The sequence below is a fragment of the Asparagus officinalis genome, chromosome 3 (genome assembly GCF_001876935.1).
Source record: "Asparagus officinalis chromosome 3, Aspof.V1, whole genome shotgun sequence".
NCBI lineage: Eukaryota > Viridiplantae > Streptophyta > Magnoliopsida > Asparagales > Asparagaceae > Asparagus > Asparagus officinalis.
Window position 1 is genome coordinate 39,864,036 of NC_033796.1, and position 25,441 is coordinate 39,889,476.

Consider the following 25,441-nt stretch of genomic DNA (forward strand, 5'->3'; position numbering starts at 1 on the left):
AATCATGTACAACTTTGGCAATTTCATGTTGTAATTTGATATTTTCATGTAGTAAGTTGGCTCAGCTATTGGTCTTTTATTAAAGTTGATTGCCTCAACTAAAACGTATAAGTTCTCGTAGATTGCATTCTAATAACATAGTAAAGAATACCTTATCTTATTATCAACATTGTAAATTAGTTTGCAATCTTATTTAATTGACCATCATCATTGCCAAAAGCTCAAATTGAGTTCAAAATGCTTGAAATTAGCATGATAAAAATAAAAACAGCACCAACAGCTCAAACAGAGCAAAAAACTAAACCAAAAAGATTACAACGTAGAGCTAAACAAGCTCGAAATCAGCATAAAAATATCAAAATAAACACTAACAGCCCGAACAGAGCTCAAAACAACACCTATTCCCACACAACAAAGAGCTAAACAAGCTCAAAATCAGCATGAATATAACAAAAAACAGCACCACTAGCTCAAACAAAGCTCGAAATTGAATTGAAAATATCACAATATGGAGCTAAACAAGCTCGAAATTAGCATGAATATAACAAAATCAATACCACCAGCTTAAACAAAGCTCAGAACCGAATAAAAAATATCACAATATAGAGCTAAACAAGCTCAAAATCAACACGAAAATATCAAAATCAGCACCACCAGCTCAAATAGAGCTCAAAACTAAATCTATTTACACAAAATATAGAGCTAAGCAAGCTCGAAATTAGCATGATAACATCAAAAACAGCTCTAGAAACTCAAACAGAGCTCAAAATAGCACCAATTCCCACACAATATAGAGCTAAATAAGCTCAAAATCAGCACCAGAATCCATGAATACTTACTAAGGCTCCGGATATAAATAGATTGGTCATAAAAGATTGTCTCGCCTATAAAACTATGATGCAATGTAGGCTACTCTTCTGAGGGATTGCATCACTCAAACACTGTAATATCAATGTAGATTGCATTCCACACAAAATTACCTCGCCTAAACATTACATAATAAATATAGGCTGCATTCTTAGTTTGTTATCATCATCATTGCCCATCTAAATAAACATGAACAAAAAGAACCCATACCATAATTGAGTACCAAAGAAAGTCATCCGTCATTAAGCTCAAACCGAGCATTATATACCACAAGAAGCCAACAATCATTACCTCAATCTAAGCACAAAATAGCCAACAATAACAATTAACCACATGAATATAACCAAACACAAAGATTACCTATAGAATTGCAACATGTAAAGTTTGCAATTAACAAAATATAAGTAAGCGTAGGCATTTAGGAATTAGCAACATTGTTAGGGTTCTGGTTTTGAACCTACACTATTGTTTTGTTTTGATGATTTTACAAATAATTTATAACTAATTTTGTTTCCTAGTGATTGTGGCTTATTATAGGTTTATATCGGAGTTAAAGATCCAAATCAGCTATGTTTAGGTATTATTGTATATATCGTGTGTTATTTTCTAAGCTCAATATATATTTACACACACATAGTTGTTTCATCTCATGAAAACAATGTGGCTTTGGTTTAAACAATATGGCTTTGGTTTAACATCATGTTTACATTATATATTGCTTTACAAAAGTTTTGCAATACACCTCTTTATTAAAATCAAATGTATATGTTTACATATTTACACATATATGTGCACATTTGCTAAAATGATGATCTTTTACAAATGGCAAATGTAATTTCCAAAATTTCTTCACAAATATGTTTAATATCATGTTTATAAACCATTCCCAAAGTTTTATATTTTTTAGAATTTCTTTGATATTTTTTAACAAGGTTCAAAGTTGAAATTTTTTATGTACATGTTTATGAATCAACTCATGAACAGTATTGAGTCGACTCACAAACTGCTGCGTAGTTTAACATTTGTTTCTGCTGAGTCGACTCATAATCTTATGAGTCGACTTATCAAGTTGAGTCGACTCATGCCTGTCATAAGTCGACTCACAAACTGTGCTAGAAAATGAGTTTTGTTTGTGGTGAGTCGACTCTTGATCTTATGAGTCGACCCATGGTTTATGAGTTGACTCATGAATCTTATGAGTCGACCCATAAGTTGGTTTTTAGCCTATAACGGCTACTTATGAGTCGACTCATGAACAATACCGAGTCGACTCATAACACTGTAACAGCTATTTTCAGTTTTTATCTTCTTCTGGCTTTTTGGTCTTTTTACTTGGGTTCTTGCTGATGTTTTGGGGGTGTTATAAATATCCCAGTGTATTTAACATTCTGACCAATCAAGAGATTTATTTAATTAAGTTTATAAGTGTTTTAGAGGTGTTTAAAGCCTTGTTTCAAGTTTTGTTTCAAAAGAGAAGTTTTACACAAAGAAGAAGCTTTCAATTTCAATTGAGGAATTCATCCTCATCATCATTTCTTCAGTTCTTTGTGTTTATAGAGAAGTTTTTTAAAACTCTTTTATATAGCTTATTGATTGTCAATTTCATATTCATATCTTGCTATATTAAATTGAGTTAGAATTTCATTATTCTTATTTATCACACACACCCTTATTGAGTTTAGATTATTTCATACAATATATTAGTGGGTATTGGTGTGTGAATCTATGAGAGTGAGCTTCATTGTGTTCTCATTCATTATAGAGAACAAAACATTGTATTGAGCTTATATTGTGAGTGTCACTTGTAATACACTTGTACACCGAGAGAAGTGTGTGATGAGAGACGGGGTCGAATCCAAGAGAAGTGGCATCGGTTGACGAACCTAGGGAGAGGTTGTATCCGAGCACTTGAGGAGGAGGACACGGGCTAGAAACCAACATTTAGTGTGATTGATGTGAGAGTTTTCGGTGAGCTTGAAAACCGAGTGTGTAGAAGTTCCGGCTTCCAAACCGGGTTGTGATAGTGGAGATCTCCTCGAGGTGAGGAGCGGGGACATAGGTCATAGGGACCGAACCTCGTGAACATATTGTGTGTTTGTGTTTGCTTGGCGTTCATCTTTATTTGTGCTCACATCATATATCGCTTTCATCTCTTTGTGGTGTCATATTTATTTACACTTGTGTTTATATATCCTTGCATATATTTCACCATTTAGGATATATCTCTTTGTTCATATTGCATATTCTTGCTCATAACATATTGTATATTTATCCTATAAGAATAATTTATTAATAAGTTTTAATTGGTATAAAATAGGATTAGATTAGCATAAGACCCTAATCAACCCCCCCCCCCCCCCCAGGGTCTAACACATGAATTGTAATAACTAAAGTTTGCAATTAACAAAATATAAGTTTGTGTGGAGATTTACATTAATCCATCAAAGGGAGGATGTATCCAATCCTTGGGACGCCGCAAGATTTATAATAAACCTCTTCTGCGCCTCCTTCATTTTGATAAAAAACCTCCTTGCCTCTTTCTCACTTTCATACAAGCGATTTAATACCATGTCGAGGAATTCATCACTGTTTGTGTCACTATGAGACTTCAAGGCTGCAACTAATTACTCAGTCCAATGTATGATGTGTTGATTTCTAATTGAGTCTGACATTGACTCAACAAAGCTACATATCAACTCATCATCATTGGATTTCTAATTTTTTTTACTTGAGAAAGGTATTGTATTAGACTCATGGTGGGATTTTCTAGAAGTGAAGTTAAGGGTAGTGTTAGCATCAGATAGAAGTGGAGTTTAGGGTAATGTTAGCATTAGATTGAGGCTCAGTCTCACTCTCATGTAGAATGCCTCTATCATCATCATCATCAAGAGGAATGACATTATTGGCGCCAATCGTATCATAAACTGGCTTAACAAATTCACTCCTAACATGATCATCACCCATGATCTTCTGTAAGGGGCTGTTTGGTTCAATTTCTATAAAGAAAGGAAAAGAAAAAGTGCTAAAATTTTTATTTCCTTGTATTTCTATAAAATTTTAGAAAAATGTATTGAACCCAAAGAGTAATCATATATATATATATATATATGTATATATATATATATATATATATATATATATTGCTATTTCTTTGTTTGGTTCAAAGCATGGAAAAGTTCCTAACTTTATAGAAAATATGTTGTTTTTTTTTCTTTTGTTTGGTTGGATATCACTTTATAGAAAATAGATTACTAACAATGCTCATGAGAAATCGCATGCGGAATGGTACTAGTGTACTTAATTATTTTTTAATATAAGTGTCAGATTTCTAGACAATTTCCTTTCATTTGGAAAGAAAGTTGATTTCTATAAAATACCCTACTTTTTCTTATTTTATAGAAAATATTTCTATAATTTTTTTGAACCAAACGTAATTTATAGAAATCTATTATTTACAAAAATACTATTGTCTGGTATTTTCTCAAAACATATCTACAAAATGGGTGAACCAAAACACCCCCTTAGCAATAAGATGCTCAAGGAGATAACTGACACTTTATATCCTCATCTTATTTATTACCACCAAACTATAAAATTACTCTCTCTCTCTCTCTCTCTCTCTCAGACTATTACAACTCAACCAACCTCTGAGGTCACCAGCCATGGCTGTGGCACCACTAGCTTGAGCCTAACGGAACCCTTGGTCAACCCGGAACTTATATAAAAACCCCACAAGTATAATAGTCAATGCATTGCATATCGAACCGATCGAAGAGATCTCCAAAAGCAAATTCAGTCAAGGCGGTCATGTTCTTTGAACTAATCAGTTGTTAACCATGAACAAAATAGGAAGAATAATAAGGTATATTGTAGGTTTGCAAGTAACATTCACATGTCTTGATATAAGTTCGTACAAAATATAGTATGTATGGAGATAGTCTTATTCAAAAAACCAAGTTAAAAACTGTGTCGCAATCTCATGCTCGTATATATCACATTGCATCCTCATATTAATAGCTCTGGTTAATCATGATTAGTTTTAAATTACGAATGCTCATTAATAAAATAGAACCCGGCCAGCAGAAGATTAAGGTTCATCTAACCTTGTTACCTTTTTGACGCCCACATATAACACAATTTCTTAAACAATCTCATAGGAGGCCGAGATACTAAATTATCCTAAGAATGTGTTAAAATGTCAATATAATTTAGGTGTAGGTTCACTACAGAATGTAGGACCACTTCCCGTTCACTTTATTAGCTCAGGAAATCTCTAGAAGATCTTGCCCTCAAGTTTTCAGAATGTACACAACATTGACCAAATAATTTTGGAGTACCAATATCGAAGTCACGAAAGTGCATCTGTTAAAAAATTGAGAAAGAAAATTGAGAAAGAGTGATATTCAGGATGATTAGAATATAATTATTTTCTTCTGTTCATCACGCTACATGTTGATGGTAAGCAAGAAATATAAGCGACGGCTCCATTAGAATTTTTATATTGGACAGTCCAGAAATGGTTTGACCGGGGTAGCGTAGGCGTTACATACCTATTATCCTTTTGTGTTGTTATGATATGGTTCGTGAACTGAGATGGACTAAAAGATTAATTATTTGGACATAAAATAGCTCAAAAAGACTGAACCTACTTAAGTCCAAATGTTGTTTTTTAATTTCTGTGTGACATTAGACCGCGTCTCATATATAGTTTTGATAGACCAAACTCATATGTTAAACTGAACAGATGTTAGATTCTCCTAATAAATCTCATGCGGATCCCAAACCTATTTAGCCCCACTCAAGCCCATCGACCCTGACTCAGGGTATTTAGGCCTCGTACTTAATTTGATGAAACCTTATAAATTATTTATTACTTATATTTTTTCTTATTTTGTTGGAGAGTAAAGTAATCTTTTAACATGAACAAGTAAACTCACTTATAAATACCCAAAAAAATATAACTAGGGAAATCCCGGCTTTCCTACTTATAAGGAACAAATAAGTAAATACGTACTTATTTACCAAACATAGATTTGAATCGTTATAAGTGAGAAAAAAAACTTATAATTCGTTAAACTAGGTAATTGGCCAAACATGCTCTTAGATACTGTGACGACATCATGTGCACCCAAGGCGAATCCTAAGCAGCGTTTAATCAAGTTACACAAACCAATATGTAACGTTGCATGCTTTCCACCTTAATTAAATCATAACGGAGTGAGAGATGGACTATGATAAATTGTACATGGACTCAAATTGATTAAAAGGAGTTAACCATATATATTATCTGAGTCATGAATCCAAATATATTTAACTGCATAATCAAACTTTTCCCCCAATGTGATCGAGCCTAAATCTCATGCATGCATGCGCTGCCTTTATTAGACCAGATTCACTCGTTTAACTGAATATGTACGCATCAGACACTTCTAGTACACTTCATTAAAAAAGTTAGAATATATCTTCAATATCCATTTGAAAGATTCAATATTCACCAAGTCACTGAGATTAATTGATCGCTATATTTTATTATTATTATTATCAGCTCGTTTATCTTATACTTGTATATGGATGTTACAAATACCTTGTCGCCGAACATTTATACTGCTTACATGATACTTTAATGTTCCCTCAGCGTCCAACTAAAAGCGACGCTAGCCGAACTCTAGTTTCATTCACACCTGTATTTGACAGGAGAAAATAAATTCGTGACGTGATAAGCATTATATTGGAAGCAACTATATATATTTGCATGCCTAACTTGATCAGCTGGATATGCCATTATATATTTGGCTAGTAAAATCTTTAGATGAGAACTTTATGCAAGGTATATGATAAAGTAGGAAGTTGATTAAGGTTTAGTTGCTTCAAAACAATTATTAATTATGTTCTCTTAATTATTCTTGGTTGGTCGATCATCACTTGAGAAAGAATGGTACTTGTACTATATCCAATGCAATAACGCATTGACCAGTACCTATGCATTAAGAAATCATTGAAGATTCCATCCCAAAAAAAAAAAAAGGAAAAGAAAGAAACCATTGAAGAAGTATATATTTGTTTAAGTCTTAATTCGATTTGGATATATCTATTGCATATGACATGGGATCTGGTAAGATCCCTTACTCTTGAGATCTCAATTTGAATCAATTAATCTTTCATAATCAAATATGTCTTTGCAACAGATTATGACGGCCATTGAATCAATTATCCAACATACTCAAATTTTTAACGAGGTTGTCTCCTAATTAATCTTTCATTCTCTCCAGCTAACAGCTTTGATAGAACTCTGCAACAAATGATCGTAAATATATCAATTACTTTGGTACGGAGTATTCTCATTCATCAACAACAGTTAAAGAGCAGCTCCTCATAAAACCAGACAACAATTTAATAGGATATTATCAAATTGTTGGCATTTATTTAAGGCAATTTTTATAAATTTCTATAAAATCATGCGCTCAATGTCAAGGTCAGCCTCACAAGTTCTTGAAAAAGCCTTTGCATTCAATGTCCTATAAAATTAGTAGATATTCGTTTGTCATGATCCTCAAGAACCGCTCGCATGATTTTCTCAACCTTAATGACCTAATCAGTTACGTAACTATGTTATCTGTGATTATTGATAGTCAAAGTATCCGGATCCGTGGCGCAATGGTAGCGCGTCTGACTCCAGATCAGAAGGTTGCGTGTTCGATTCACGTCGGGTTCAATATCTGAAAGTATTTCTAAGTTTTTAATTTTTTTTAAAACTTTGTTCGGCTTGTGTTGGACCAGTTTGTGGTTTATTCTGGCCTCGGACTTACTGTATACATTAAAAAAGGCTGCATCCAACGGAGAGATTTTGGGCTCAAAGCCCTATAATATCACAGCAAATTTGAACATTAAATGAGTAGGCCGCCTACCTGGGGTTTGTTTGGTTGGCGGAGTACATCTGATCCACGTATAAAGGATTTTGAAAAATCTGGACTTAAAATTTTGTTTGATTGAAATTGATATTGAAGAGTGTATTTGCACGAAGAATAAAATTCAATGAAATTTTTTTGGGTGTAAGTGAATTTTGTTAAGGATATGTATAAAACCACTAAAATCAGGAGAAATCAACTTATGTTTAGAAAATTATATTTAATGCACCAATTTTACATGTTAATCTAAAAATTGTGGCATGCAAAATATCAAATAAATAATATATTCAATGAAAATATGAGATTTTAAACTTGTAGTGTTTTTTATAATGCAAAATCCCACCAAATATACGGAAATAAACAACCCCAAAGAATTTTTTTGGGCCTTGCATATTATTATTGATAACACAGTTGATCTTTGATTACTCCTACCAACTTTATCCTCCAAAACTAGGACAAATAGAGTGACCACAATATTAAGCAAATTAAGAGCAAGCCAAAACAAGATTACCCTTACGTTTGCTACGACTTGACCAGACAAGGTTAAACTTTCCATTTGCATCAGTAACAAAATCGTTTACATTTTCGGGTTATTTAGATATCAAACCCTCATATCTTAAATAATTCCATCGTGGCGCAATGGTAGCGCGTCTGACTCCAGATCAGAAGGTTGCGTGTTCGATTCACGTCGGGTTCAATATCTGAAAGTATTTCTAAGTTTTTAATTTTTTTTAAAACTTTGTTCGGCTTGTGTTGGACCAGTTTGTGGTTTATTCTGGCCTCGGACTTACTGTATACATTAAAAAAGGCTGCATCCAACGGAGAGATTTTGGGCTCAAAGCCCTATAATATCACAGCAAATTTGAACATTAAATGAGTAGGCCGCCTACCTGGGGTTTGTTTGGTTGGCGGAGTACATCTGATCCACGTATAAAGGATTTTGAAAAATCTGGACTTAAAATTTTGTTTGATTGAAATTGATATTGAAGAGTGTATTTGCACGAAGAATAAAATTCAATGAAATTTTTTTGGGTGTAAGTGAATTTTGTTAAGGATATGTATAAAACCACTAAAATCAGGAGAAATCAACTTATGTTTAGAAAATTATATTTAATGCACCAATTTTACATGTTAATCTAAAAATTGTGGCATGCAAAATATCAAATAAATAATATATTCAATGAAAATATGAGATTTTAAACTTGTAGTGTTTTTTATAATGCAAAATCCCACCAAATATACGGAAATAAACAACCCCAAAGAATTTTTTTGGGCCTTGCATATTATTATTGATAACACAGTTGATCTTTGATTACTCCTACCAACTTTATCCTCCAAAACTAGGACAAATAGAGTGACCACAATATTAAGCAAATTAAGAGCAAGCCAAAACAAGATTACCCTTACGTTTGCTACGACTTGACCAGACAAGGTTAAACTTTCCATTTGCATCAGTAACAAAATCGTTTACATTTTCGGGTTATTTAGATATCAAACCCTCATATCTTAAATAATTCCATATCAGTCCCTCAAGTCTATGAAATTTGATTTAGGCCCTCAAAACCTAGAGTTATTGCATTTTGGTCGCTCAATGACCAAAATACCCTCAATTGATGTTTTCTTTAAGGGTTATTTTCAATATGGGCCTAAAATTTAAACCTTTTTAAACTTTGGTACCTCATACCTTACATCTTTTTAACTTTCATATTTCAAACCATTTTTAACACTTTGATACCTCAAACTTTACACATTTTAAAAATTTTATATCCTAGAGATTCCACATTTTCTTTAATCTTTGATACCTCAAAGCTTGCACAATTTTTAACTTCAATACCCTAAAGTTTAGGGTGTTAAGAGTGTCAAAAACAAAACTTTAGGATATTAAAGTTAAGATGTATAAACTTTTTGTCGTAACTAAAGTGTCAGAAGAAAACTTTAAGATGTAAACTTTAAGATATCAGAGTGTCAAAAAACTTCGGCATGTTAAAGTTCAAAAGCTGTATACTTTAGAATACCAAACTGCAAATAATTGTTTTTAAACAAGATGGGTTTTATTTTGAGGGACTAATATCTAAATAACCCTTTTTCAGTAACAAAATCCTTTTGCAATAGGAGATCATGCCACGAGCACACGTAGCCAGTCCAACAGAGGTTGATGAAGGCTACATGATTTGAGCCTTCGGACTCTCAGAAGAGGAAGAAAAAAGATCATAGTATTTGACTCTGTACAGTGCATCAAAGTTTTGTAACTCCACATTTTAAATATAAAAATAAGCTGAGATAGATTTTACTTAGAACCGAAAGTACAACCTTAAGCAAAATTCCAGTTGAAGTAAAAACATTTGTCAAATTTCCCAAGTTTTACAGAGCAAGATGCAAGACCTTATTTTAGTAAAGCATAATACAAAAATAGAGGCGGATTTAAGTGGTGCCCGGGTTAGGCAACTGCACCCCTGGAGATCTTACTTTTGTAGATCATGTTAAGAGCTTTCTGAAAATATATTATAATAGTGATTCCGATAACAGAATCAAAAGTTGTGAGCCGTGCAAGTTTCAGCATATGTGCATGTTTCTAAGTCTGTTGCTAATTGTTTTGATGGTCTTGTAAAAACATTCATATCACTGGTTATACATCTCCGAATTGAGTTGTATTTATTTCTATAAATAGATACTTATAGTCCCCCCCCCTCCCCTGCCCAAGAAAATTTTTCTGAATCTACCACTGTATGATCTCTATCAGTGAGTTTTCAGAGATTATTCCCTGCCTCCGCTTCATATTCTGTTGTACAGTGAGAGCATATCCCTTAACTTCTCTGCTTCAGGCTTCAGGTCGTCAAAGCTTATGGAACTCGGTATCCTCCAACTCCAATTTCCTAGCTGCAGCAACAAAACATATCAAAGGTTAGAAGATTAAAACCCTTGAAATTAAGGACTGTTGAGATTATGTCTTTGATTCTTTATATAACTTCATGAGAATTGGATATGGTTAGATGTCTATCATGATTAGGAGTTTATATTCTATTCTAATTAGAAAGTTTGGCTAGGTTAGGATTTTGATTTTCATATATATATATATTCCTCTATCGTTGAAAGAAAAATCAAAAAAAGAAAAAATAGCTATTCTTGTAATCTTGGTTAGCAGAGGGCATAAAACAGATTCACGAATAGTGTGTGAGAAGCAAGGGTTTCATAGTCTTTCTTCTCGCAAAAGATTACAACATTAGTGAGAGATTCGTAGTCTTTAATAGTGCAAAAGATTATAATATTGAGAGAGGATTTCGCAGTTTTTGTCTGTTTAAAGATTGTAAGGAGAGGGCTTTGGAAAGAATAGGAGAGTTAATTGTGTATGTGAAGTTAAGAGATTGAGAGATGAGAGTTAAGTGATTCCTCTTGTAGTTTTCCTTGACATATAGTGGATTTCTCGTATTATTATCCCGTAGATATAAGTCAAAGTTGATTGACCGAATCACGTAAATCTCAGTGTTGTTTCTACTTAATTGTGGTTGTTTTTATCTTGTGGATTGTTGATTGGCTTCTAAGTTGCACAGATCATAGGAGTGGAGATTAAAAATCCCCAACAAGAACTAGAACACGGACCACGGACTTGTTGTATGAAAATTTTTGGAGTCAGCTACATGAACTAATCTAATTCCTCCATTCAATTTAGTTAGGGGTTATTTCTTCTGTTAAGTAAACTATTATCACATTCTTCAGGGCATAAAATTGGATATCCAGAAATGGTGGATTGACCTGGGTCGCAGGAGTATTCATTCTAGCAGAACTTCCCAAGCTTAAGATATCTTGCATCGGTACAATAGCAGTTCTGGCAACTGAAGAGATGGCAACCTGAATCAAGGCCCATGAGATTTCCGACTCTTCCACAGTACAAAGGTACTTTTTCACCTGTATGTAGATATTTATTTGTAGTCAGCATTAGTAGCACAATATCAGAATATGTTCATGTCCCTAGCAAGTATCATGCACGTTGATGGTAAATGCATATTTTTGTTTAAAAATCATTCATGAAAATATTTTCAGTCAGAATAACATCTAAAACTTTATAAATTACATTTGGTATACATTTTTTCATGTGAAGGCTACAAGGACAAGGTCACAAAATTTTAGTAGTATGAACTCATTCAAGATACATGCATGTTCCTGCAGATGCAAATATATCAATATTCGAGTTATTTGATATAGCCTAAAGATATTAGCCGTTGATATCTTCCTTGAATAAAGTTGACTCATATCCTATTGCTCTCAGTCACACGCAGGACTCCACCCATTAGATCTTCGCATTTAACACTAACTGAATATCTCATTTCTTTCACTTCTGAAAAGAATCAATCAGAAGTAGAATTTAAACATATCAAGCAACAATCCATGTAACTAATTTAATGTTTACTAATAAAAATGGAAACTGCAAACACTAACAAAATTGGAAACTGCAAACTCCAATTTGTGGTTACTAATCCAGTACAATAGAGGACAGGAAGCAAGTCAAAAATACTTACAGTACACTTCTCTTCATGCTTCAAGTTTTCCCACCAGCCTACAGCCTACAACAGGACAATTAGTGCCATTAAGAAATAAATTACCATATTATACAGTATCCATTGTAATTTGCAAAGAGAATACTGCATGGAATTGGATTCGCGGAAACAGATAAAAAGAGCTCTGGATCAAGCATAAAGCTACACAGCTATAAAGCCTAGCATAAACTTTTGGAGCTGGCTCATTGACCAAACACAAGCAGGCTATTTCTTCTTTTATTAAAAATTTCTTCGTACCAACACCTAAAATAGTCTCAAATTCCCCATTTACTTCTAACATCATTTATAACATCCCGTTTAAAATTGGTTTAAGTAGACACAAAGTCCCACCTATCATAAATCACTTGGTTTACAGGTTAAAAAGAAACTAAAAATATTCCATATCTCAGACCTCGATTCAATCAATTGATAATATCAATAACCAATACCAATCTTTCATTGATGATAAACTACAAAACACAGGAGTTGTATATTTATAACCTCAACATCAAGTCAAATTTCCAATAAAGGAAAAAGGCATTAAGTCAAATTTCTAATAAACGAAAAAGGCATCAAGATTAAACCTAACAAACTTAAAAGCCTAAGTAAAAGATAAAGTAAAACAATGCGTCATAATTCTATTCTATTTTAACAAATAACAAACTGGGATAGAGATAGATCCAAAATTTTAACAGAATTCGATTATGGATGACTAGGGGTTCTTCAGGTATCCGTGGATCTTTTATTCAATTTAGTTTTGCATCAATTCTCCTCCTCTCGAAAAGAGACACCTGATCTTGTGTTTTGCATAATAAACAGTAAGTCTCAACACATCGAGATTGGCTTTATTACACAATTCATGTAAAGGAGGAAGACTCCAATGAATATTCAGTTGCAAGAAGATTAAAATTTGATAGTTACCAGACAGTAATGTTTAATGAATCACAAACCCATTTCATACTCCATTAATGACATAGTATCATCAAATTGTGCAATGTAGTGAATCTCGATATGTTCTCAACTTTTGATGATTGGAAAAATAGATTCACTTTTTTCTAGCATCTGGCTCTTCAATTAGTAAGAGAAATTAAAGGAAACTCGAGAGTATTGTCAATTCCATTCATCAAACTGTTGAGTTCATATTTCACTTCTTTGAGCTATTTTAAGAATGATGCATGGAGATTCTAACATCGCTAACCAGCAATAATAACTCTATGAGGTCTTCAAAAGGAATCACCATAAGGAAGAGAGATAAACTTCCAGATGCGGATGGATTAAGGATGTCACACTTAGAATTTTTGGGTGGTTACTACTGCATATTATAGTACTATATTTTTCATTTTTGTACGGAGACTGAAGAGAGCAACAAGGAAGATATGGTGGCAAAGTTGATAAGATTGGAGTAGGTAACTCCATAATCTGATTGATCGAACAAAAGATAACACAAAAAGGTTCGATCCTAGATAATCTTATAAACTTCAACCTTTAATTTGAATATTCTTTCAGTTTCCAGTGCATCATCAACTGGACTTGGCTCGGCATCAGTTGGCATTACATTCACCAATATATGAGTGCATTATTTACTAAATGTAATATCCCAAATTCTCAATTGTGATTAACTAGGTTTACAAATTATTTTCTTATTGCATATTTGAATAACAGAACTGATGAATACTAGATTGCAATTATCCAATTGCAATAGGAGATTTAAGTAAATAGTAATATTAATTATAATACATGTATAATTATAGTTCAGTTGAGGTTTAAATAGTTATATTAATTATAGTACATGTATAATTATAGTTTAGTTGAGGTCGTCAGAGAGAACTGTCAAATGATCAAATGGACAAGTCAAGTATGTTCAAGTTTTGAGGACAAAACTTTTGTTAAGGGAGATAATATGTAATGACCCCTATTTCAGGCTAAAAGAAGTATATATTATGTATTTATTTAAACTAAATGTGGAATTGTAAATATTATATTACAATAAGGTTTTTATGGCTATAATAATAGTAACTATAGTAATATATAGGCTAAACGATCAACTTGGTCCTTGTACTAGGGTCTCATACTCAAATTGGGCCCTCTACTTAATTTTTTCTCAACTTAATCTTTGTACCCCTTCTTAGATGTAAACTTAGTCCTATTTAAACTCTCGGTTAAAAACCCCATTAAATTAAAATTGAAAAGACAAAACTACCCTACACATTTCGTTTCTGAAAAAAGATCACTTTCCACTTAAATGCCTCCCTCCAAAACACAAAATAATGTATCTCAAGATTTCAACAAAGTACATAATTATGCATCTCTATGATTATGACCCAGCACTTGGTAACTCCCTTTGCCATTGTACTGACCATTGAATCTCCCTCTTTTCCTAATTTGCAATTTCAAAGGTCAGGGAGCATCCTTTATTCAATTTAATTAAACCAAAACAAAAAATTAATGCATTCTTAGTAGGGGTGCCAAACGGTTCGGATATATCCGAACCGATCCGCATCCGTATCCGAACGGATACGGATATGGTAAGCTAATTTTGAAACCGAGCGGATACGGTAACGGATACGGATATGGTTTCGGATTTTTTTTCGGATACGGATTCAGAAACGGATATGAGGGTTGCGGATACGGATATCCGCGAATGTAAAAATAATTCGGGTCCCAAAGTTTCATTTCCAAACCCGTAACCGCTAACCCAAACCCGTAAGTATATAGGTTGTAAGTTCAAAACCCTAGCCTCCAGCGGTCCAGCCCATTCCATCTTCCTCCACTCCATTCGTAACCGCTAACCCTAGCGCCTCCATCGCCTCACCAGAAGATCTTCGTCGTCTTCGAACCTCAAGGGCCTAAGTGAAGATCTTCGTCAGATCTTCGTCGTCTTTGTCAGATATTCGTCGTCTTTGAAACCTCAAGGGCCTAAGTGAAGATCTTCGTCAGATCTTCGTCGATCTTCGTCGTCTTCGTATTTGAGAGTAATATATACCCGTCAATTTGAAGAGCTCCTCGAGATTCCTATCTCCTCGTGAGTCATTCCTTTTATTGTGTCACTCCTTTCACTTGTCATGCTCTTTGATGGAGTATTGCTCTGTAGAATGGGTTTTAAAATTTGAGAAGGCTAGTTATTATGTTTTTTATTTGTTTTTTTTTGTTTGCTTAATTGTGCGGGTAAGAAAAAATTTCCACGGCGTACTATTGTTTATACCGATTATTAGAAAAATGTCTCATCTATTTATTTGCATATTGTCTTTGATGTTTCTTGAATCAAAGACGTCGTCTTCGTCTTTTAACTCTCTGCCTCCCTTCACTGAAATCTTCAAGTTTATTGAATATTTATAACTTTGTTTACGTTGTTATTGTATAGTGAAATAGATGGGAATTCATTAGGGGGAAGGGTTCCAGACGTCGTCTTCGTCGATCCACACACTGTCGTATGGACCATAGGACATAATCTGAAGTCTATTTTTGCAAGGTGACAATTGTTCATTTTTTTTCACCTGTTTGCTATTCTGTTAAGAGTCAGATATAGTTACTGTTTTATGTATGAATATAGCTACATGAATAAACAAGGTAAGGTTAAAGATTGCAAAAAACTTTCCAAAGTTCAAACACAAGTAGCCTGGAAGTTTAGAGTTGGGATTAAACTAACAACATATAAATTAGCCTGGAAGTTATTGTGTAGGTAAGCTCATTACAGACATGATTTCTGCAGTGTGTTTTGTGATTCAAATTATGTTTCTGCAGTAAGTTTTATTTCAATGTTTAACATCATACGTTACAGACAACTGAAAGAAGATAATGCAGCAGAAGGGATGATACACATACTTAATAGATTTGTGCTCAATTTTAGTATTTCTAATTATATGTGAATTAAAGAGAAGCCTACAACGGTACAACCACATACATTTACCTATTTGGTTGTAATTCTAACTATACGTGAATATCCGTTTATAACCGTGATCATATCCGATCCGATTCTCAAATATCCGATCCGTATCCGTTTCCGATAAGTGCGGATATGGTTAATGTTTTTTCTTACCGAGAATGATCCGTATCCGTATCCGTATCCGTTTACAAGAAGCGGATATGGATATGGTAAGTGTCATATCCGAACCGTATCCGCTCCGATAACACCCCTAATTCTTAGTCATTAATGTTGTTGAGATAATTTTTTTAGTTGGGTCTGATGATAAATATGTTGTTTGCAGCTGTAAGTGTTTCTGGTTATACACTATGCTACATGTTGTCAATTACTTCTTGATGCAGTTTCTTCTGAATTGCATCGACCTGTTTACTGAAATTCACTCAGATTTTTTGCTTGGGTTTGTTATCTTTATGGATCTTATTTAATTATATTGCTCAGAGTTTGTGCATTGTCATCTTGTCCCTTTTAATTTTCAATGTCAAGGAATGAAAGATTATCAAGTGTCATTGAACCTACAGAGTTTGAGCATCTTTGAATTTGGACCCTGATTTGAGATTTCCAATGAGTTTGAAACTGGAGAAAGGATTCACGAAGGTTTTATTCATGTTGTGTACGGATATGCTCACCATAAAGATATGATTATCGACCACCAAATTTTGTTTGATACTAGTTTACGCCCCTCAAACCAAAACCCCTGTAGAACTCAAAAGCAGCTCATGAGCTACTAATAACTGGTATTGCTTGTGACCAACCTTTTCAACTATTCTTATAACCAAAATTCCTCTACCATGCAGATGTTATCTCTACAGAGTACTGGGTATGGATGTCACTTCACATACGAACACAATATAGTTTTCCTAAGAACAAATTATAGCTTTCTAAAGCACGTGGACCTCTACTATCGACATGCCACTGGGGTAATATGATCATAAATGAAAAGTTTAACATCCTATTTTTAACGGATGTTAAAAAAATGACTCAGTTTGCATTTAATGTGTGGTACAAGAACTAAATTGAGAGATAAGAAAATAGAGGGACCCATTTGAGTATGGAGCCCAGTGCAGGGACTAAATTGGTCTTTGAGCATTTCTTGAGGGTTCTAATGTAAATCAGATCTTAAATACCGAAACCTTACCCCAGTAACCCCACAACGCCGCATCTATATTTTTTATTCTCTTCTCTAGAGCAAGCGACTCTAGGAGAAAAGAAAGAGAGAACAAAAGACCGAAGATCTTCAGGAGAAGCAATTGGATTTTTTGAATTAGAAGCATTTAGCAAGGTAGATATTTCTAATCTTACCTTAATTAGAATGTTTCATTTGATTTCTTTGTCTGTGGTTTGACCATGGCTTCAACCTAGGTTTTCAATGTGGAATTAATCCAACTTAGTTTCTATGAGTTTTTTTGATGCCTCTGTCCAAAGACAAGGCATTAGTCTCGAAACCACCGATTCGTAGGTAACTTGAGGCTGAAGCAGCCCTTTTCTTTTTGTTCTTTTTATATAAAGGTGATTTATAGATAGTCTAGTGTAGGACCTCCTTAATTCCTATTAGATCATATAATACAGATTACTTTTGAGTTGTATTTGAAAGGGATAAGAAGTATTAGAATGTTTGATAATGGCTAGAGCCCACGGATCATGTATATAGTTAAAAACCAGTCAAGTGGGTTGATGTACTAAGTTTTTCTGGAGATAATATAAATCGATGACCGAATCAATATGTGCTAATATAAGAGGTATTAGAATGTTTGATAATGGCTAGAGCCCACGGATCATGTATATAGTTAAAAACCAGTCAAGTGGGTTGATGTACTAAGTTTTTCTGGAGATAATATAAATCGATGACCGAATCAATATGTGCTAATATAAGAGGTATTAGAATGTTTGATAATGGCTAGAGCCCACGGATCATGTATATAGTTAAAAACCAGTCAAGTGGGTTGATGTACTAAGTTTTTCTGGAGATAATATAAATCGATGACCGAATCAATATGTGCTAATATAAGAGGTATTAGAATGTTTGATAATGGCTAGAGCCCACGGATCATGTATATAGTTAAAAACCAGTCAAGTGGGTTGATGTACTAAGTTTTTCTGGAGATAATATAAATCGATGACCGAATCAATATGTGCTAATATAAGAGGTATTAGAATGTTTGATAATGGCTAGAGCCCACGGATCATGTATATAGTTAAAAACCAGTCAAGTGGGTTGATGTACTAAGTTTTTCTGGAGATAATATAAATCGATGACCGAATCAATATGTGCTAATATAAGAGGTATTAGAATGTTTGATAATGGCTAGAGCCCACGGATCATGTATATAGTTAAAAACCAGTCAAGTGGGTTGAGTACAATGTTTGTATTGATGGTTGTGCATATTTATTCTTTAGGTATTCCTAGAAGTTCCAAGGAAGTGTCTTGAGTTGATCTTGGACCATTTTTAGATTTAGATAAGTAGTGAATTTATGCTTTTCGCATTGTGTATTTTTTATCTCTAAAAGTTAGCTTATATATATGAGAATTATTCCACGATGGATTATATCCTTTTGTATGATTTACATGTATATCAATTGTTGATTGGATAGAGTTTGTGATTCACACAAATATTTTGGTATAAGCCATACTTATGTTCTTTGTCAACAGACCTGTCTCTTTCATATATTAGTAGGTTGGGATGCATATGTGGTTGATTTTCACTACTTATTGGTCTTTGGCATATTTCTTTATGAAATATTTTGCTTATATCAACTTTTTTCATTTTTCTTAAAACATGTGTTTCAAGTCAATATATCGGTATATGTCAGATATAAGTCATTTAAACTGGGCTCAATGCGGCTTTATGAGGTTATTTTAACGCTAAGCTCATGTTTTGGGTCTCTATATCCTACTACCACAAGATTAATAAAAGTAGGGATATCGTGTCAGCCGGGATATTAAGCATTGACCTCAATGAGATGTGGCCTATTTATTTTCAATATCATGATTTTTTTAAAGTTTTCAAATATTTGCATCAAATATAAGAGTTCATTGATGATTTTCTATTGTTCTAATATTTTGCTTATCAAGTCAAAATATTTTAGCTTTTGCAGAACTAGTGTTTAATGTATAAATTTATCCACTTATTGAGTTGTGAACTCATTGTATTTTATTAAACTCTTTTAGAGTCTCAAGATTAGGTGGAATTGATGGTTTCTAAATCACTTAAAGAGTAAGGAATAAATTGTAGACTGCTATTTTTTTTGAAGGTTAAATAAAGACTTCGATGTTTAGCTAATACTTGAAAGCTTTTGTAATAATGAGATTTCCCCTTTAGGATAAGTTTTATTTCTATACATATATCTCATCTTAGTGGGAGTAATATTGACTTTTGGATTATGGTGATTAATTGTTGTTGGTTTTAATTTATATGACAAATGGTTATTTGGTGGATATTTGATAAATTTGAGCAGGTTTAGTCCGCCTCCATGTTCTCTCGAGGTCTGGAAAATGGGGTCGTGATATTAAGCCTTTTGGAAAAGAAATGGTGACTAAATGTAATGGGGTTTTGTCTCGACTTAAACAATTCGAAGGCAAAATATGGAATTATGAAGCTCTCAGAGGTGAAGAAGGAATTCAGAAAGATTTTAGTTGTCGACTATGAAAACTCCATTAATTTAATATTATTGCCAACAAAAAATAATTTTTTTCTAAACGGGAAAGGTCAGGTCCACAGAAAAGGGAACTCACTGTATCATTATCATGTGTTCCAGTATATACAACTTGATCTTGCTCATGATTATGAGGCAAATGAGGATTGTCTGAGTCACTTCCAAAAGCTGGTCATTGAAAGATATTATGAATTAGCAACTAAGTTAAACAGTTCGCTGAGGAATATAACTAAGCAATAGCTAAAAGTACCAAATTGCAGAACAGCCATTCCAGGAGCACCGATAGCTTTCCTTAATTGAACAACATCTTCAGTTATAACTCCCTATTGAGCATAAGTTATAATTAGAATAATAATAGAACAATAATAGAACAATAGTAAACATTTTATTCAGCAAATCGTAAAATTGACCTTTAAACTTTTTCATATAATATTTAGCATTCACTGGACCATACCAAGTCTTCAGCAATTATGGTAATTCTTCCAACAGCTTTGGAAATGGCATCAAAGAAGGCTTTCCCTGGTCCAGCCTACTGCCAATGAAATATTAAAAAAAACTTATTTATCAGTAAAGTCTTCAACAGAGAACAATAATGCTTATATATGTGAATCTCACCTTCCATTTTCCAAACATTGCAACCTTTGCTTCTGCAGATTTTGAAATATAGTAACAATCAAACAATCAATGCTCAAATTCCTTGAAGATGAACAGAACAGACTCCCAGAAATTGTAGGCATTTGTTTTACTAAACTAACCCGAAGGAACAGCCCAATACCCGGCAAATCCACGAAAATGGTCTATACGGAACTCATCATACAGGTCAAGTGCTCGGTTTATTCTCTGTATCCACCATGCATATCCATTTTCCTCCATGGCTCTCCAATCATATAGAGGGCTGTAACAGCAAGAAATTAAACTCGAGATTACAATATTGACTTTAAGATGAAGATGAAAATTGCAAGGCGCAAAACTTTTTCAATGAGAATTTAATTCTGTGCTTCAGGAATGAGTGTAATCTTTGTACATAACATGAAAAGAAGGACCTGGTTAACTATGCATTATCTGTTGGTCTCGGGTGTGGAGACCCAAACCTGAAATCAAACAAACGAAGAAAACAGGAAAAACGTGGGTCGGTCGACCAACGGACCTGGTCCGGTCGACCGCAACGCCTGCAAGAAAACAAGCAGAAATCAAAGCTCTGGTCGGTCGACCGAGGGCCTTGATCCGGTCGACCGAAAACATGCACCAAAACCCTGCAGAAATTGACATTTTGGCCGGTCGACCGAAACACATGGCTCGATCAACCGGGAACGGGATTTCCAGATTCCTAAACTGTTTGGGAAACTGTTTTAGATTGGGATCCTATATTATATACTTAAATGATTTTAGGGTTATGAGAACATGTGAAAAAGAATGTTTTGAGAGGATTCTTTCAGAGATCTCAGAGAGATAAAAACCTATTTGTGGACATTGTAATCTTCTTCAATTAATCAAAAGAATTACATGGTGTGACTCCAAAGGACGTAGGCACGTTGCTGAATCTCGCTAAATCTAGTGTGTTTTTTCTTGTTTATCCTTCTTGTAATTTTTCTTTTATTTGCGATGATTTTCCAACTTGCTTGTGACGCCCCAGGGTTCACACAAGGCTACAGTCCATAGTAAGTCGGATTGTCAAACCTGCCAAGCACCAAACACCATGCTACGATATATTTCACAATCACAGTCACTATCTCTTTAGTGAAAACAACAAATAGGTGAATGTACAAAACATACAAATAATCAAAATAGTATAATCTATCTATATCATTTTCCCCGTATCTAATGGAGTTAATATTTAGACACCTACAAGACGAGATGTAGTACCTCGAGCGAAATAATCCAAACAAGGAAACTCTCATATATATACCATATGTCTCAAATCGTAGATCCCTAAATACCAATTCTAACTCTATGAATAAAAATAACACTCAAAAGAAATACTCCAAGCCTAAACCATATAGCACCAATGTCACAATCGCGAACTACTTCTCAAGTAGTTGGCGCAATAATAAGATAATATCATCCAACTAAAAAATCACCATAGGTCATATCATGTATGCCACAAATCAAGGAATGTACCCTACTCATGGGTAATCTAACATGGGAGTAACTACAGCTGATGATATATATATGTATGCATCCCCTTATGCAATAGCAATACTCTTGTAATATTCTTACTCAATCGCTCTGCGACAATAGGTTTTGTCTTCCTATTCCGGATACATAAAATAACGATACTATTATAATACTCTTACTCAATCGTTCTGCGGTCAATAGGTTTTATTGTCCTATTCCGGATACATGAAATGATGATACTTTTATAATACTCTTACTCAATCATCCTGCGAAAATAGGGTTTATCTTCCTATTCCGGATACATAAAATGACGATACTTTTGTAATACTCTTACTTAATCGTCCTGTGAAAATAAGTTTTACCTTCCTATTCCGGATACATGAAATGACGATACTTTTGTAATATTATTACTCAATCGTCCTGTGAAAATAGCTTCTATCTCCCAATTTCGGATACATGAATAACTATACTTCTTTATATGTGCTTACCAATTCAATTTGCGATAAAAGTATGTTAACACAACATAAACTAAGCATACATGCACATATCTCGGTGTGCGTGTCCATAACTGATGTTCAATAACATCTCAGATGCTAAATAACTCTTAATCATTGTAATATAACAGTACAAGATCGAGAAACTCTCTCGAAAATAACAAACAAGAGCGAAAATCAAGAAACTTTCACGTTATATATCAATTATTTCAAATAAGCACATTTACAGTTTTCTGCAGAACATATCATTATTCAATTGAGCATATCTTTCTCTAGACAAACTCTTTTTAAGAATAGTTTTTCGTTTTGAAAACTAGATTCATATAGCTACCATTTGACACTGGTTTGGTTCGGTTTGGAGCTCATATGATATCTCTAATTTCTAATTAAACGTTATATATGTGCAGCAGTTTTTTTGCAGAATGTATCATCAGTAAATTGAGCATATCTTTCTCTAGGAAAACTATCTTTAGGAAATGTTTTCTGTTTTGAAATCTAGATTCACATATCTTTCAATTGGCATTAGTTTGGTTCAATTTGAATTTTATTTGTTATTTTAAATTTCTAGTTAAACAGTATATATGTGCAGCAGTTTTTCTGCAGAACATAACAAGCATGATTATTTGCACAAAAAATCATATTTAAACCTTCAATCATGTTTAAAACAGACTGAAACATATATAAAACATATAACAACACTTAAACTTTAATAATCACTTACTAAAATTATCAACCTAATTAACAAAATTCTTCAATCTAAAGCATGAACTTTTAACATATTAAACATAAGCATGATTGCCAAACAACTTAGAAAAGATATATATTCATTAAATCATATTTTTAACACTTAGGTATCACAAACCTAGGGTTTTCTCATCTTTAATCCACATGTAAACTCAATTAAATATCAAATTAGGGTTTAAACATGATTAGAACATGATTAACAAGTTAAAAATAAAATTTTGAAGAACCTTAATGATCATGATCATGTTTCTATTATAAACAGCAAGAAAAATATGTAGATCTAACATTTTTTAAGATCTAACAACAAAAATCTATTCTTTTTCATATTAGATTAAGATCTAAGCATGTAAACACAATTTAAACTTCTAAACTAGCTATTTAACTATGGGGATGGGTTTGGATGTAAGTGATCTTGCATTAATATTATGTGCAAGCTTCTAAAACAAAGCAAGCAATCCCCGAGCATAAATAACTCGTTCTCCCTCGTCACACGTCGATGATCTCGCCCTCGTGTCAGTGTTTTACTTCACAAAGCTCTCCAAACTCATAAGAAAAGATATAGGATTTTTGAGGGGAGAGGGTGGCTGCTAGGGTTCATAGATATGATAAAAGAAAAGAATTTTCGTGAAAAACACATGTATTTATAGAGGCAAACCCAAAACAAACCTGTTTGACCCGAACCAGGAAACCTAGTCTGACTAGAAAAATAACCTTCGGTATTTTGGCTGTAATTTTCTCATCCAACCTCAGAATGAGGTTATCTAAGATTTGTTGGAAAGCTGTTAAAAAGATCTACAACTTTGGTCTTTTATACTTTACCAGATTCTGACTGCATCGGTATGCAAAACATAGAAACTCATAACTGGTCATTATTCCCAGATTTTCACTCTTTTGGCCTTTGTGCATGTTTTGTGCATTAGATTTTCACTCTTTTGGCCTTTGTGCATGTTTTGTGCATTTGCACTCATATTTTTACAAATATACATTGAATTTGTTTTGTGCATTTGCACTCATATTTTTACAAATATACATTGAATTGATCTCAAATCAATTATTATCATACTCAAACATCAAAATATGTTATTTTTTACTATATAACATATTTACCATTATTTATCATAAAATATTCAAATTTACGGGATTTTACATTGCTAAACTCTTAATACAAGATCCGGAAGGGCACGGCTATGATGCACGGATACAGATATGAGACACGGATACGATACGGACACGGATACGAGATACAGTAAAATCCAAAAAAATAGGATACAAGGATAGAACAAGGATTTTTTTAAAATGATTATTATATATAGAAAAATTTATAAAATTTAATTAACAATCTAAAATATGAATCTATCATAAAATAACAAGTTTGTAAACAAAAAGGAATTAGAGTACTTACTCATTCTATCATAAAATAACAAGTTTGTAAACAAAAAAGAATTGGAGTATATACTCATTCTATCATAAACAAAGAGGAATTCGAGTACATACTCATTCTATCACAAAATAACAAGTTTGTAAACAAAAAGTACATCAAGATGAGTCGAATACATCTCCACAAATATCCCACAGGTTCGATTCTCCTTTTTGATATTCTTGGGATGACCGAGAAAGTAAACGAAGATTGTTATGCACATACACAAGATCTTCTACCCTTGTCGGTGTCATCTTGTTCCTCTTCAAAGAATGAATGAATATGTACTCCAATTCTTTTCGCAGCAAGAGGATGAGCAAGGTTGGCCCAGAATCTTTAAGGCCAATGCTTGCAGATTTGGAGCTGAGAATCCATAGAGCACCCACCATAGTTTTGGATCCATTAATCCTCTATCAGCAAGAGCATATGGATCACTAAAAGTGTCAAGAGCGTCCGAGAACCTAGCATATTCCAAGTTAACTACCTTCCGTTCATCGGCATTAGGATAATATCTCCTCAGAATCAGAGACCTTTCTGAAGAGATCTCCTTATCTTGATAGGGTGCTTGCCGATGGATATTCTCATTGAGCTATGCCTCGTGATAATATCTATAAAAGTTTAACATTGAATTAGACACTATTAATAAAAATAATCACATCAAAAATAATGAATTGATAACATAATCTAAATTACTTGGATTCAAAGAGTGCGCCAAGCACTAAAGTGGCGTGTTGCTCTTATTCCATCTATCCACCAAGATCTTGTGTACGACATCATAAAATAAGGAGGGATCA

General features: G+C 33.5%; 1 protein-coding gene and 2 non-coding genes across 3 annotated transcripts in view; 2 read left to right on the plus strand and 1 right to left on the minus strand.

Annotated features, from left to right (window-relative positions):
• TRNAW-CCA lies at window positions 7,508-7,579 on the plus strand. Its single transcript has one exon. It is a non-coding gene; the product is annotated as a tRNA-Trp (tRNA).
• On the plus strand, window positions 8,398-8,467 carry TRNAW-CCA. The gene has a single exon. It is a non-coding gene; the product is annotated as a tRNA-Trp (tRNA).
• The window catches only part of LOC109833891 (4-alpha-glucanotransferase, chloroplastic/amyloplastic), a 45,572-nt gene continuing 30,381 nt past the window's right edge, over window positions 10,251-25,441 (minus strand). Inside the window, exons 9-16 of the mRNA XM_020401743.1 lie at window positions 20,633-20,772; window positions 20,493-20,524; window positions 20,332-20,406; window positions 20,128-20,200; window positions 19,957-20,045; window positions 12,287-12,331; window positions 11,523-11,675; window positions 10,251-10,649 (exon numbers count right to left, since the gene is read on the minus strand). Of these exons, the coding sequence (XP_020257332.1) occupies window positions 10,545-10,649; window positions 11,523-11,675; window positions 12,287-12,331; window positions 19,957-20,045; window positions 20,128-20,200; window positions 20,332-20,406; window positions 20,493-20,524; window positions 20,633-20,772 (712 nt within the window). The 3' untranslated portion in view covers window positions 10,251-10,544. The remainder of the gene's footprint in view (window positions 10,650-11,522; window positions 11,676-12,286; window positions 12,332-19,956; window positions 20,046-20,127; window positions 20,201-20,331; window positions 20,407-20,492; window positions 20,525-20,632; window positions 20,773-25,441) is intronic.